This window comes from Uloborus diversus, chromosome 2 (assembly GCF_026930045.1).
Source record: "Uloborus diversus isolate 005 chromosome 2, Udiv.v.3.1, whole genome shotgun sequence".
NCBI lineage: Eukaryota > Metazoa > Arthropoda > Arachnida > Araneae > Uloboridae > Uloborus > Uloborus diversus.
This window is the reverse complement of record NC_072732.1, coordinates 3,270,869-3,285,706: the sequence shown is the minus strand read 5'-3', so window position 1 is coordinate 3,285,706 and position 14,838 is coordinate 3,270,869. Positions and strand designations below refer to the sequence as shown.

Genomic DNA, 14,838 nt, shown 5'->3' with positions numbered 1-14,838 from the left:
TCAAACATTGAATCGCCCAAATGACGTCGTTACCGTCGCGATGACGTTTGTTGACGTTCGGAGTGATCGTGTACGATCCAATCTGTGAGGCGAAAACGTATTTTAATTGATGGAATAACAAAGGCCCTTTCTTTTTTTTTTCAAATTTTTATTGTACAGGAAGCTTGACTAAAATGTTAACATGTTCTACTTTACTTTTCTCCTCCAGCAAAAGGCAAACGCAAGACGAAGGGCAAGACCCTGGACCTGAACACGTTCCTGGGGGAGGATCACGATGCCCCCAGCGGGTTCGCGGTCGTCAACACCAGGCGCATCGACTGGGCGGACCTCATGGACAACGAGGACATAGACGGTGAGTGCTTTAACGATTTTCTCCCGTTTTTGCAGATTTTTCAGTCTAATCATCAAAAAGTTTCACTTTCTTCTCAGTAGATGGCGCCCTTTTCGGGTCTACCGATGTCGGGGAATAAGATTCTTTTTCCAATTTATAACTCATTCAGCAAAATTTTATTTTTTGGAAGCTTTCCTCATTGCATGTTCACCGAAGCACTCGCTTAGCTGAAAATGGCAGCAGATTTCAATCCTTTTGCATCTGGAAAATATTTCAGTTGTTTTGATAGTTTGAAGTTATTTTAACATGTGCTGCCCTATACCTGCATATTTTATATTTTATTTTCATCATATTGAGCAATCACGATTGCTTATTGTTCTCACTTGACTGTTTTTGGCGTGCTATCATTTTGTTTTTCCCCCCGCCACCTTCCGCACCATCACCGTCGACCGGCTCCTCACGATGCTGCTCCTCTAGCGAAAGCCGTCTCCAGGTTGCGTCCAAGTCCTACACACACGCGCATACATACGCAGCTACACACACGCACACACACATACACACAACTACCCACACATTCATGCCTGCACACTGACACAAACACATATGCCTACACACACATACCCCCCCCCCCACACAGATACACACATTCATATACACAACTACCCACACACTTATGCCAGCACACAAACACACATACCCCACACACAAACACACACGCATTTGTGATTGCGAAAAACATAATTTGGATTCAAGATGTCAAAATTCAAATTAATTTTTCTTTATGTTGATTTTTTTTTCGGATTTTAGTAATTAAATTTTTGTAGCGACTTTTTTGGTAAAGACTGGGAAATGTACAAAAATTTAAGCCAATTCACTCCCTATTATTTGGTTTTCCCCTTTGCAGTCCATTTTTCTTGCTGCTCTCAGTTGGCTTACATCTGCGAAAAATCCCCATTTCATTTTAAATTCAGTATTCATGTTATTGAAAAGCATAATTTGATAATTCTATTGTGAAGTCCCCGGTGAATCGCCTATATATCTCTAGTGGAATCTCCTGTTTTATTTTCCTTCGCAAGTGTGACCTCCTTGTTTTTTTCCTCTCTTTCAGACCGCTACACCCTGGACTTCAAGAAGGACGAGGGGAGGGTGGTGCTCCCCACGGCCCCCAAGGCGGCGAGGGGCCCCGACGTGGACCTGGGGCGCGTGCCCGAGGGGCCCCCCTACACGGCGTTCCTGGGGAACCTGCCCTACGACGTCACGGAGGACGACATCTCGTTCTTCTTCCGGCAACTCCAGGTGGGAGGACCTTCCTTTCGTTTTCGACGGATCGACTTTTCCTCGATTCGGATTCCGACTCGAATAATAGCGAAAACTCTCCCGCCACTTGTTTTCCCTGGTTTTGCTTACGCTCGGGCTAAATTAATTTTATTTTTTTATCAATCTGAATGAGAGTGCTGCCGTGGGCAGGCAAACGGCAGTATCTGCAGGAATAAGTTTTCGTGATATTTGATGGAATGGGTTTTGGATTTAATACTTGCAATAGGAAAATGTAGGACATTTTTTTCGTGGCTTTTTTTTTCAGCAGAAACCAGTCGAGCAAGCTTGTATGATGAGGTTAACGTTCAATAGATGATAAAAATGCAAATATGTGAAAGGTTTGCAGTTACTGCCTTTTGCCTGCATTTTCGGTGGCGTAGGGTCCGCAGATGTGAATTTTTATCATCATGCGACGTGCCGCTCGATACAATAAGTCACGTTTCCACTAAAAATAATTCTGTACTTGTGTTCAGTGGACTTTATATTACATACTTAGGAGAAGAAAAAAAGAAGGATTCTTAACTGAAAGTGGATGTTAAAAGATGGCTGCAGAATGTCAGCAGAGTGCTTATTCACGCATGACACATGGCATCGAAAGTTGTTTAAAGAAACTGAATCGAAAGTGCTGTTTTTTAAACAAGTAACTGTGGAATGTTAGCGAATTTGAACTTTTAAAACTCAAAAAAAAAAAAAAAGTTTTTTTTTTTAATGAAAAGAAAAAAAAGACATAGGGACGTAAGTTCCGGATTTTGGAATTCTGAAATTGGGGTCTCGTACTGCACAGTGTTTTCCTGTATCCCTAAAGCAGCCCGAGTTGAAGCAAAATTCTTCGTGTAATACAATGGCTAAAAACAGAGTTGATTTTGATTTAACATACTATTTGAGCAACTAAATGATCGTGAAGATGCAATAATTTTTAAGCTATAATAAAAGTTAAGCTAAAGCATAAAAGATTTCTTCTTGACATTGTGATTATGTAGTGCACTTATTGTTTTGAGCAAAGGAACAAATAGTCGAGCCTAGTGCAAATGGAGAAGACTCCTCCTTTGCTTGTGGGGTTGTTTATTTTATGCAGCCTGAATCCCATGAGAGGTGAATTCGAGCTACGTGAAATAATTTACTTAAATAAATTCTTTTACTTGCCATTCTTTATACTTTAAACATTGCATTCACTTTGAGAATTGCAATCTCTTTGCATCCACCATGGGTATAACATTTTTTGCATTTATTATGCTTACTGTGCCTTGTGAAGAGGCAAAGAAATTTAGTTCATTTGTATTTTTATTAAAATCAATAAATTGAAAAGTTTTTAATGAAATTCATGCTCTTTAAGAGTGTCGAATGTCAGAAAGTTAAGTACGCAACTGCTGGCTAAAATTTAATTTTGTTTCAACTTCATCAAGTGTTTTGAAACATATATAATATGGCAGGGTTTGTAATTTTTATCATTAAGAAAAAAAATTAAACTTTTTTAAAATTTAAATCAGTTTTTTTAATTTAAAAATTTGAAAATATTAATTACTTTACATGAATAAACATAACCTATTTTATACAATAGATGAAAGAGCAACTTAATAGCTGAACATCAGTTTTCTATGTTTATCAGCGTAGAGTCACCAGGGGTCTGTCCAGGATTTTTCACAGGGTCCGTTTTCTGTGAAAAATCAAATAATTTTGTGAAAAGTGAATTAATTTTGTGAAAAATCAAAAAATTTCGCAAAAAAAAAAAAAAAAAAAAAATTTCTTTTTGTTAAAACGAAATTTTAGAATTTAGAGATGGCACAAACTGCATCAATTAAACTTAAAGTTGAGTGTTTTCCTCTTCTACGTCGAGAAAATCATTCTGCATTTTTTTTACTAATATTTGGCGGGGGGGGGGGGCATCGCTCTTTCAAGTATCAATATTTATCTACCATTCTACATTATGTTAAATTATACTAGATGTATTTCTGTACAGTACTTAAAATAATTGTAACAAAAATATAAATAAATAAAATAAAATTCAGAATAGGGTTCAGCATTCAACTTTTTGACCCAAGATACTCCTAAAAAGCACAGAATTTCGTTTAAAACTTATAAATTCCGTGATTTAAACAAAAATAAAAAGATATTTCAATTGTTTACCTCTTAACAAAGCGTAATAATCATTAAAAATTCGAAAAATCGGATTCCCATAGCGGATGCAAAGAGATCGCAATTCTCAAAGAGTGAAGGCATCAAAAGTATAAAAACGGCTTGTAAAAGAAATATTTTTGATAAAATTATTTTAAAATTGCATTTTAGAGTCCTATGATAACATATCATTAATATCTGTGGACACAGTTGCCCCCCCCCCCCAAAAAAAAAAATAATAATAAAATAAAATAAACCATCTATTCAGCATTTTTATTTTTGACTCATTACAGAAAATGGAATTTTGCTTTAAAAACTTGAAATGAGAGTTAAATAAAGAAACTTTTCATTTATTTGAATCCTAATAAAGCGTAGTTAGCTTGAAAAAAGAACAAAATATGATTCTCATTTCGGATGTTAAAAGATTGCATTTTTCAAAATGTAGACATCTAAAGAAAAAAAACGGTAATTAAAAGAGTTTATTTAAAGTTAATCATCCTTGTTAGCATCGAAAAATCAAAATCCATATAATTTTCTCCCAAAGTAACAATCAAACATCGCACCGTAAAAATGCAAATATTGACAAGCCGACAAGACAAAATGACGAGAATATTTTCTAATCAAGTCATCATAAAGGTTCAACGCCAGACGCTAAGTGGTGATAGTTTTGAAGTTGGTAACCCTATCTGAAGCGATCATATTTTTTCTTCACCCTTACTATCCCTTTGCAGTTCTAAGTTCATTTCGCAGATATATATTATTATTGTTTATTAAATCATGAGTGGAGAAAAGTGCTTACCAATGCCTTTTCAAAAAAGTTTACAACAACACCGCTGCTAATTAGCTGTGATAAAACAAACAACCATTATATTTATTTGGCAGTAGCAATTATTTATCGCTTACAGGAGCATCCCAAGAGTGCCAATTTTTTTTTTTTTTTTTTTTTCAAAATTAGCCGATTTTGTATAAGCTGATCCCTCCAATTTGACTTAAAAAAAGGTTCCAAAAATAATCGGTTTATACACAGAATTATGCGTTATTTTGCTTTCAGATTTGCTCTTTCAATAAACAATTTGACATCCGATTTTGTTTATCAGAATTTTGTGAAAGGTCCGTTTTGTTTGATCGGGAGTTTGTGAAAGGTCCGTTTTGTTTGATCGGGATTTTGTGAAAGGTCCGTTTTGGTTGATCGGATTTTTGTGAAGGGTCCGTTAACGGACCCAAATATCCTCTGGCCAGACCCCTGGTCACACAAAGTTTTGAAATGGTCTATAAAATTTTGATCTATTTTGATTATTAAACTAATTTGTACAATTTTTCTGAAGGATCCCTTATATTTAAATTTAGTTTTCTGTATTTCAATCTTGTATGAGTAACCTTATGTTTCTATGCCAAAATCAAACACAAGCTTTGCCGAAAATTGTTTGTTGTGTTTGAAGTTAGTCCTTTTGTGTATCCTGTAAATATTTCGATTATTTTGATACTTGGAAGTTATTTTGACCCCTACTACTTTCAGTCGGCTTATTATAGTTTTTATTTTGGCATTTTTTTTAATTTTTGAACTCTTTTTCTTTTAGGAAATTGCTAGTACCTGTATTGTTTTTGAGAAGATGCTCATTTAAATCAATATTACTTATTTTTTATTTATTTTCAAAATAAAACATATTTTAGTGGTTACCCCTCCCCCCATTCGAATTCAATTCCGAGTCGGCTCAAGTCTGAGAATCAGTAAATGCATACTTTACTATAAATTTAATATGTTTGTGCATTCAATGTATTGTATGACAGCAAAAATAAATAATGCTCGAGTCATACATAATTTTCCTGAAATGCGTTTTAAAAAATGCATTCTAAGGGGTCACATTACCTTTCAAGCAATTTCTTTTAATTTATATAAATTTTATATTTCTTTGAAACCATAACATGCAAACTTATTTCGTAATCAATAATTTATTTTCAAAATTTAAAAATATTGCCTACTTTTTTTGAGAATTCAAAAAAATTGAAGAAAATTTCAACTTTTTAAAATCTCTAAGGCTTTTTTATTTTTGCACTAATTTAAAAAATGTTTTTTGCAAGACGATCACCATGATCATCTCTACAAATCTGTGCATTCATTTGCTTATATTATTATATTTTCTGTGATCAATTATGTAAAAAATCAGTTTTTTTTTTTTTTAAATATGGTTTTTAAAGGTTTAACATGCTCTAAACATTAGAGTAATTTATAAAAGCTTATCCAATGCACCGTTTTGTCAAATAGGTTATCCCAATTGCAAAAAGTATTACTTTAATACTGTATCTTTAGTAGAAAAAAATCCTTAGGGATTCTAATGACATGAAAACACAAAAAAACCATTATCGAGAAACAGCAACTTGAAGTTTTTCTTTTGCATAAGAACACATAGGGAGCATGGCCTAAAACCACTCATACCTTTTTAAATATTTGAACTAAAACATTGAAACTCTTCCCCTGTGTTCAGAATAGTTTTTTGTTTTGAAATAAGCAATAAAAATTTTTTGGATCGTTTCATCATTTTTGAGGTACTGTACTGTTTGACCATCGATTACATGGAAAGGCTAATGTCCGGTTTATAGGCGGAAATGGACGTATCTATTAGTTTATAGGGGTGTTAGTTGGTTTGTTACAGATGTGCACTTTTGCCTCTCTATTATTTAGCCTTAGTTTTGTAAAAATGAAAATTTGTCACGGAGGCATTTTTTAAATCTATAAAGTATATTCGATCCATATTCTCACGGCAAAAATGAATTGATTTATTTATTCACAACACAGTTTTGAGCTTACTATTTTGCTTTTATGTTCCTGAACGAAATGAAAATATTTTATTTTCTTTTTGTTGTTTCCATGGAAACTATTTTTGTTTCTCCTTATTTTATTTTCGTGAATGCAATAAATGAATAAGGCACTAGTGACATTATAAAACGCGTGCAGAAAAATCCCATCATTTTCCCTTCTCCCCTGCTAGATTCATTCGGATGGAATCTTCTTTACTTGGCAGATTGCCGAATTACGTACAATCCGTGGTCAAACAGTAACCGCTTAATCAAGAAACTAATCTTCGAGAAGTGAAATAGACTTTTGATTTTGAAATGTGTGTTTCTCTCGTTGTCAGGTGAAGAATGTGCGTCTCCCCAGGGAGAACGGGGAGAAGGGGAGGATCAGGGGCTTCGGCTATGCGGAGTTCAACAACAGACAGGACCTCATACAGGCGCTGGCACTCAACAACGAGGTGAGTGCTCAACATTTGTGCTCGTCTGTGTGTTCTTGTGTGTGCTTCCTCTCACACTCTGCTTTCTTTCTTTCTCTTTGCAGTCGCTGAAGAACAGGGCCATCAAAGTCAGCCTGGCCGGAGAGCACGGTGAGTCCTTCCCATACTTGCCAACTCTAATGTTTTTAACGATTTTCTCCCGTTTTTGCAGTTTTTTCAGTCCATCATCAAAAAGTTTCACTTTCTTCCCAATAGATGGCGCCCTTTTCTAGTCTGTCAATGTCAGGGAATAAGAATTTTTCCAGTAAATAACTCATTTAGTAAAAATTAATTTTTTAGAAGCTTTCTACTTTGCATGTTCAACGAAGCACGTGCTTTGCCAAAAATGGCAGCAGATTTCAATCCTTTTGCATCCTGAAATCATTTCAATTATTTTGAATGTTTGAAGTTATTTTAACATGTGCTACCCTATACCTATTTATTTGATATTGTATTTTCATTATATATTGATTTCCTTTTTTTTTCGGATTTTAGTAACTAAATTTTTGTAGCTACTTTACTGGTGGAGACTGGAGAATGTACAAAACTTTAAGCAAATTCACTCCTTATTATTTGTTTTTTCCTTTGCAGTATTTTTTTCTTGCTACTACCAATTTGCTTACATCTGAAAAAATATCCCCATTTCACTTTAAAGTATTCATGTTATTTAAAAGCATAATTTAATAATTCTGTAGTGAGGATATGTGGATAGTGAATCACCTGTATACCTCTAGTAAAATCTCCTGTTTCTTTTCCCTTCGAAGGTTGTGAAGTATGCCTTCCTCACATTTTTAAAAATGTTATTAAATTAAAGTAACTTATCTATTTTAAAGCAGCAGAGTGAAGAACTTTCTGTAAAAAACCTTTTATTTAAGGCAAAACACAACTTGCTTCTTGCAAGATACAGCACTGAACACACAGTCAGGGCCCAATACAGGTTGATTTTACTACCGCTTTTCGGTACTTTCACAAAAATTTTATTTTAAAATCGGTACTTTCACAAAAATCAAGTTATAAAATCAGCAGCTTCACAAAACTAACTTTAAAAATCGACACATTGTAGAAACAATATTAAAAAAACGAAAGTTTCACAAAAACCTGTGTTTTAAAATGGAAAACATGATTTTCTGTTTTAAACATAGTTTACTCATAAAATAAAATGCTAAGATTTATATGAACAATCGCTTAGGTAACAACTTTTTCATAGTATTAAACTCAAGTTTCACTGTTTTTCGCCAACACACTGAGGGGACCTGAAATTTCGTCCCTTAAATAGAGGTGTCCCTTCTTCGGAGGTACATGAAATGATGCATGCAGTATATTGACTCAGTATAACTTCGCACAAAACATAAACTATAAGCATTTAAGATGAAATGCTGAAAATGATTAATACTGAATGCAATTCAAAAGTAATTAAATTTCAAATTTTATTCTTTAAACAATTAAAATTTAATAAAAAATTTGGCAATGTTATAGTTTTGTTACGTACATGAATTATTTTGAAGTAATTGCATGACTGTGAACATGAATGTACATGAACTTGTTCGATTTCATGCAATTTAAAATTTAATATAATATAAATTTCAGTCAAAGTTGACATTTCAAGTTTTTACATGAAGCTATTCATGGGCTGTTGATTGTCAGGGCTCAATACAGGCTGATTTTGCTACCGTTTTTCGGTACCTTCACAAAAATCTTGTTTTGAAATTGGTACTTTCACAAAAATCAAGTTATATAATCAGTAGCTTCACAAAAACATCGAAAATTTCACAAAAATTCACATTTTGAAATATAAAATTTGTTTCTCTGTTTAAAACAAAATTGACTCATAAAATAAAATTATAAGCAGGTTTATATGAACTATCGCTTAAATAGAAACCTTTTTGTAGTATTTGAACTAATTTTTAGCTGTTTCTCGCCAAAGTGTATGTATGCAATGTTATCACAATCTTTAAACATCTGTTTTGAGGAACCGTTTTTATCATAATTTCCTATTTTGCACACAGTACATATCCCATTAAGCTGAAATGACGATGGTATTTTTCGTACTTCTTAGGTTTTTAGCTCCCCCCCCCTCCCGAAAAAAACGAAATCTGTTAAAAATAATACTAGATGACATTTACACTTTTTGAACTAAAATTTCACTTGTTCTACTTATCTTTTACAAAAATTAGGATGCCTCTAAAATTTCAAAAAAAAAAAAAAAACAATGCTGATAAAAAAAAAAAAAACTTTCCCAAAAATAGAATGATGCAATACTTTCCCAAAAATAGGTAGCGAGAAAAAAATCCTGGATTGGCCCCTGTACTTTCACAAAAATAGGTAGTGAGAAAAGAATCCTGGATTGGCTCCTGTACTTTCACAAAAATAGGTAGTGAGAAAAAAATCCTGGATTGGCCCCTGTACTTTCACAAAAATAGGTAGCGAGAAAAAAATCCTGGATTGGCCCCTGTACTTTCACAAAAATAGATAGTGAGAAAAAAATCCTGGATTGGGTCCTGTACTTTCACAAAAATAGGTAGTGAGAAAAATATCCTGGATTGGCCCCTGTACTTTCACAAAAATAGGTAGCGAGAAAAAAATCCTGGATTGGCCCCTGTACTTTCACAAAAATAGGTAGCGAGAAAAAAATCCTGGATTGGCCCCTGATTATCCTTCGGCTGTTAGCCTACTTGAAAAAAATACTAAGAGGGAAAAACATGCATGCAAAATTTAGCAAGAAGTTCGCAGTACATCGTATTTGTACACCTTAATGTCAAACTTATATCCGTTGAATTTTAGATTCGTAAATTCCAGTAAATTCAATATTTTGTATGATGCATTAATACATTTTATGTTGTAAATTTTTTCTGTGACTGTCCCTTAAATAGAGTGTCCCTTATTCAGAGGCAAATACATGGGGGTCCCAATTCAAAAAGGCTGGGACAAGAAAAAATGTCCCTTTAATGGAGGTGTCCCTTACAGGAGGTACTACTGTATATTTTCAGCACAGGTTACTTTTTTTTGGCGGAAAGTCACTATTCGCAAGCGTCACTTTTTCCCGATGCCGGTCCATTTTGTCGTTATTTTCAGCACAGATTACTTTTTTTTGGCGAAAGTCACTATCACCCGCACTCGTCACTTTTTCCCGATGCCGGTCCATTTTGTCATTATTTTCAGCACAGATTACTTTTTTTTTGGCGGAAAGTCACTATCATCCGCACGCGTCACTTTTCCCGATGCCGGTCCATTTTGTCGTTATTTTCAGCACAGATTACTTTTTTTGGCGGAAAGTCACTATCACACGCACTCGTCACTTTTCCCGATGCCGGTCCATTTTGTCGTTATTTTCATCACAGATTACTTTTTTTTGGCGAAAGTCACTATCATCCGCACGCGTCACTTTTCCCGATGCCGGTCCATTTCGTCGTTATTTTCCGCACCGGTCACTGTTTTCTGCCGAAAGTCTATTCTTTCCGACTGAAAGTCACTACCTTCGTCTGATGTCGTTCCTCTTCCAGATGGCGAGCGGGACAGACGGGACGGCGGCCCGGACAGGACGACCGGGGACTGGCGCTCCGCCAGGGTAGAGCAGTTCTCCAGGGAGGAGCCCAGGAACGGCAAGTCTCTCTTTTTTGTCTCTCCTTGGGCCGTCAGCGTTAAATTGTTCAACTCTTTGCGTACCTTTTCTTTTGAAAAGTTTTAATGATAGAGACTTACAATTTTCATAATGTTTTAGAGAGTTATTTAAGAGTCTGATGTGAATCTGAAGTGATATTTTAAAGAAATTTCGTTTATTTCGTATTGAAACCAATAGCCACTGTATGTTGCGCCAGAGGAAAAAATTCCACTTACACGAAAAAACCGTAATTTTATGTGTGTAAAAACAAGCCACACAACATCATTGATTTTTCCAGCCAAAACTGCCATTTTTATTTATTGTTCCATGGAACAAGACAAAAACTGCGCCCTCTATAAGTTAAAGTAGAAGTTATAAATTAAAGTAGAAGTAATTAAAATAAAAATAGAACCAAACAGCCACTGTTTAAATAAAAGAAAAGATGGTGTTTGGACCCTAGAAGCAACTGTAGAGTTAGGAAAAAGGATGAGTCCGAGAGCAAAGGTTTCACTTCAGAAAAACTATGAACATAATGTGGTGAACATTTTAGAGCAATAGGTATGGCAGCTTTCTATGAAAATGAACCCGCGTTCTTAAAAACCGACTTTTTCAGAAAATCGAGTTCGAAAAATAAAATCGTGCTCGCATCCGTCGTGTGTCCATCTTTTCGGCATTCAAATGGAGTTACTTTTAATTTCGTAGAATGTCATCCGAAAGCTCTCGATTCAATTGTTTTGAATGCATAAAAACCGATTTTTTTTTTTTAAAAAAAGCTTTCAGGGTACTGACTCCCTCAAAGCTCTCGAGATGTCATGAAAGAATGCGATGAATGCATTCGGTAAATCATCAATCGTCGGCGCAAATTCTCCTCCGCGCGACCTGACGTCTCTTTCCGTTCCAGATTCCCGGGGCGGCGGCTTCTCGGACCGGGACTCCTTCGGGGGCGGCTTCTCCCGCGAGCGCAACGGGGACCGCTACGAGCGCAACGACCGCTTCGAGAGGAGGACCAACGACAGGGGATACGGCTTCTCCTCCGACAGAGGTGAGACTCCGTTTCGTTTGTTTTATTTAATATTACCATACTTGCCAACTCTACTGTTTTTGACGGGAGACTCCCGTTTTTTGCTTCCATCTCCCGTTTTTTAAGATTTTCTTCCGTATTTTCAGTCAATCATCAAAAAGTTTCACTTTCTTCTCAATAGATGGCGCCCATTTCTAGTCTACCAATGTCAGGGAATAAGAATTTTTCCAATTAATAACTCCGTTAGTAGAAATTAATTTTTTGGAAGCTTTTCGCATTGCATGTTCAACAAGCACGTGCTCTGCCGAAAATGGCAGCAGATTTCAGTCTTTTTGCATCTTGAAAATATTTCAATTATTTTGAAAGTTTGATGTTATTTTAACATGTGCTACCCAAAACCTACTTATTATATGTATTATTTTCATTATATATTGATTTTTTTTTTTTTTTTTGGATTTTAAGAATTAAATTTTGGTAGCTACTTTTGTGGAAGAGACTAGGGAACGTACAGAACTTTAAGCAAGTTCACTACTTACTATTAGGTTTTTCCTTTTCAGTATGCTTTTCTTGCTGCTACCAATTAGTTTACATCTGCGAAAAATCCCCATTTCACTTTAAATTTAGTATTCATGTTATTTAAAAGCACAATTAATAGTTCTGTTGCAAAGATATGTCGCTGGTGAATCACCTATATACCTCTAGTGGAATCTCCTGTTTTTTTTCCTTCGAAGGTTGGCAAGTATGTATTACATTTCCTTTTCTAGATGACGTGGATATGTGTCGAGTCCGATGATGGCCGAAAAGTCTCTCCGATAGAACGTTTGAATCAAACGATTTATTATCATGAGGAAAAAAATTAATTTAAATTTTGCTCCAATTATGTTTTTCTCAATCAAGAGTGTGTTCAGGCATGTGTGTGTGTGTAGGATATAGACGCAGCCTGGAGACGGTGGATGTGGACGGTCTGAATATCGAAGGACACAGAGTCTAGAGATCAATATACACATCCCGTGATTGCTCAAAAGAGGCTGGTTTTTGAACACTTTTGTAACATATTCATACTGCCAAAATGTAAACAACAAAAGCTACAGCGAATACTTGACATTGAGCTCAACACAATGAATCATAGTGGATTATTAACTTCTCTCCTCTATGTTAATGTTATTTGCTTGGCCATGTTTTCGTGATTGTCTCGGTATTGCTGCAGAAGAAGTAAATCCACCAATGGTGGCAAAAACAAAATCGAAGGAGAGGCAGACATCAAAACCCTCGAGCGAGAATTATGAGCAATTGGTGATTGCTTAAGAATTCCACTATTTGTTCTCGTGCCATCTCAATTTTTCCAACTGCGTCTTTTCGTTCCCCCAGGCAGTGCCAGTCGCGGCGGCAGCGGCAGAAGCTTCGAGCGGCGGGACGGGTACGAGCGGCGAGACGGATTCGGGCGGCGGGATGAGCCCCCCAGAGACTCCAGGTACCGGGACTCCGCGGAGCGCGACTATTCGGACAGGAGGCCGCCCGACCGGACGTCCTACGACTCGGGTGAGTTGCACCTCTTTTTCCACTACCAGTCACTTTCATTCGGTCACTATTTGCTGCACTGCTCACTTTTTTAGGCTAAAACTATCTTTTTTTTAGGCATAAATCTTTTCTTTCATTGAAAATTACTTCTTTTAGCACTGGTAACTTTTTTCATCAAAAAAATATTTTCAGTATTCCCCCCCCCCCCCAAAAAAATACACTATTTTCTTTTAGTATAGGTGTATAAGTAAAGAACCCTTTTGTGTTCTATGTCACTACTTTCAGCACATGTAACTTTTCCATTAAAAGTCGCTCATTTTCCTTAAGTCACCTTTTGCAGCATTGTCATTTTTTCGCCTAAGTTCACTATTTTAACGTTAAAATGATTGTTTCGTCGAGAAGTCATCTCACAGGCGGGCCTTCCGTTACCGAGCTCACGCGTCCTTTCCCTTTTGCAGGGAGCGGCGGAGGGGGACAGAGGAGGAAGCTGCAGCTGGCCCCCCGCACCAAGCCCATCGAGCCGCTGCCTCCCCCCGCGGAGGCGGTGGGCTCCAGCTCCATCTTCGGGGGGGCCAAGCCGGTGGACACCGCCGCCCGGGAGAGGGAGATCGAGGAGAGGCTGGCCAGGGAGAAGGAGGTCGCCCCGCCCCCCGCCACCAGGTGAGTCTGATTCTGTGGCAGGAAAGACACAGCTCAATCGAAAATTTTAATCACTTATTTTAATTTAATAATACAGTCGAACCTCCATATATCGAACTTCCACATATCGAAATTTTCTATACATCGAAATCCCAGCAAATTTCTATGTTCATTACATAGAAAAATTGTTTTTTTACATCGAAAAAATCTCTACGTATCGGAATTTTTGTCGAGATATTCGTAGATTTTTTTTCCACTTCAGACTGTTTGTCTCATGAAAAATGAAGGTTAAGGAAGAATATTATGTTCACTAAAGGTTGCTACGAAACTCAGAAGGAATCTGGGGTTGAAAGGTGTGTATATAGGTCGTTGCTCCGTTCTGGAGTTCTTAAATTCCCTCGAGTTTATTTCAAATCTAAGTTGTAACCAGTAACACTGTGAAATTCGTTTTCAATTTATCCCTTTTGTCTGTTAGTTGTCATTCCTAGTCTTTTTAACTTCAATAAAAATCATTCAAGTTAAGTAGATTGCTTTTTACTTTTCTGTCGATTACATTGTCAAAACGAAACTCCCCTAATGTTGCGGATCAAGTTAATTGCCGAAGAATGAAGGTGTATGATGGCGCTAAAATCTAATTTCTGTTAATTTTCTCATTATCAACTTTCATTTAATCCGATGCTCGTATAAATTAGAAATTGGGTTTCATACACGAAAATTAGTTTTAATTTTAGTATTTTAGGAGATTTGTACGATATAAGATCGTTTCTATATATCGAAATTTTCCCCGGCAATTTGCTACTTCGATATATGGAGGTCCGACTGTATATCTATTTAATAATATATTTGTACAGGGTGTTCAAAAATTCCAAGTTCAGACTTCACAGGTTCGGGAATTTTTAATGACATCGTAAAAAAAGTAAAAACTGCTTAAAAGTAACCATCACAGTAAGGAAAAAGAATGTTATGAGAGGTGTTTAATCACCGTATCAAATAAACTGGTTAATGCCTTTCAATTCCAGAGTTCAGTGTGTGC

At 36.1% G+C, this 14,838-nt stretch overlaps 1 protein-coding gene across 1 annotated transcript in view; it reads left to right on the top strand.

Moving 5' to 3' along the window:
• LOC129217700 (eukaryotic translation initiation factor 4B-like) overlaps positions 1–14,838 on the top strand; it is a 44,444-nt gene that overhangs the window by 14,996 nt on the left and 14,610 nt on the right. The window contains exons 2-9 of the mRNA XM_054852036.1: positions 209–352; positions 1,440–1,627; positions 6,895–7,011; positions 7,095–7,140; positions 10,530–10,628; positions 11,529–11,669; positions 13,017–13,187; positions 13,625–13,826. Coding sequence (XP_054708011.1) covers positions 209–352; positions 1,440–1,627; positions 6,895–7,011; positions 7,095–7,140; positions 10,530–10,628; positions 11,529–11,669; positions 13,017–13,187; positions 13,625–13,826 — 1,108 coding nt within the window. The remainder of the gene's footprint in view (positions 1–208; positions 353–1,439; positions 1,628–6,894; positions 7,012–7,094; positions 7,141–10,529; positions 10,629–11,528; positions 11,670–13,016; positions 13,188–13,624; positions 13,827–14,838) is intronic.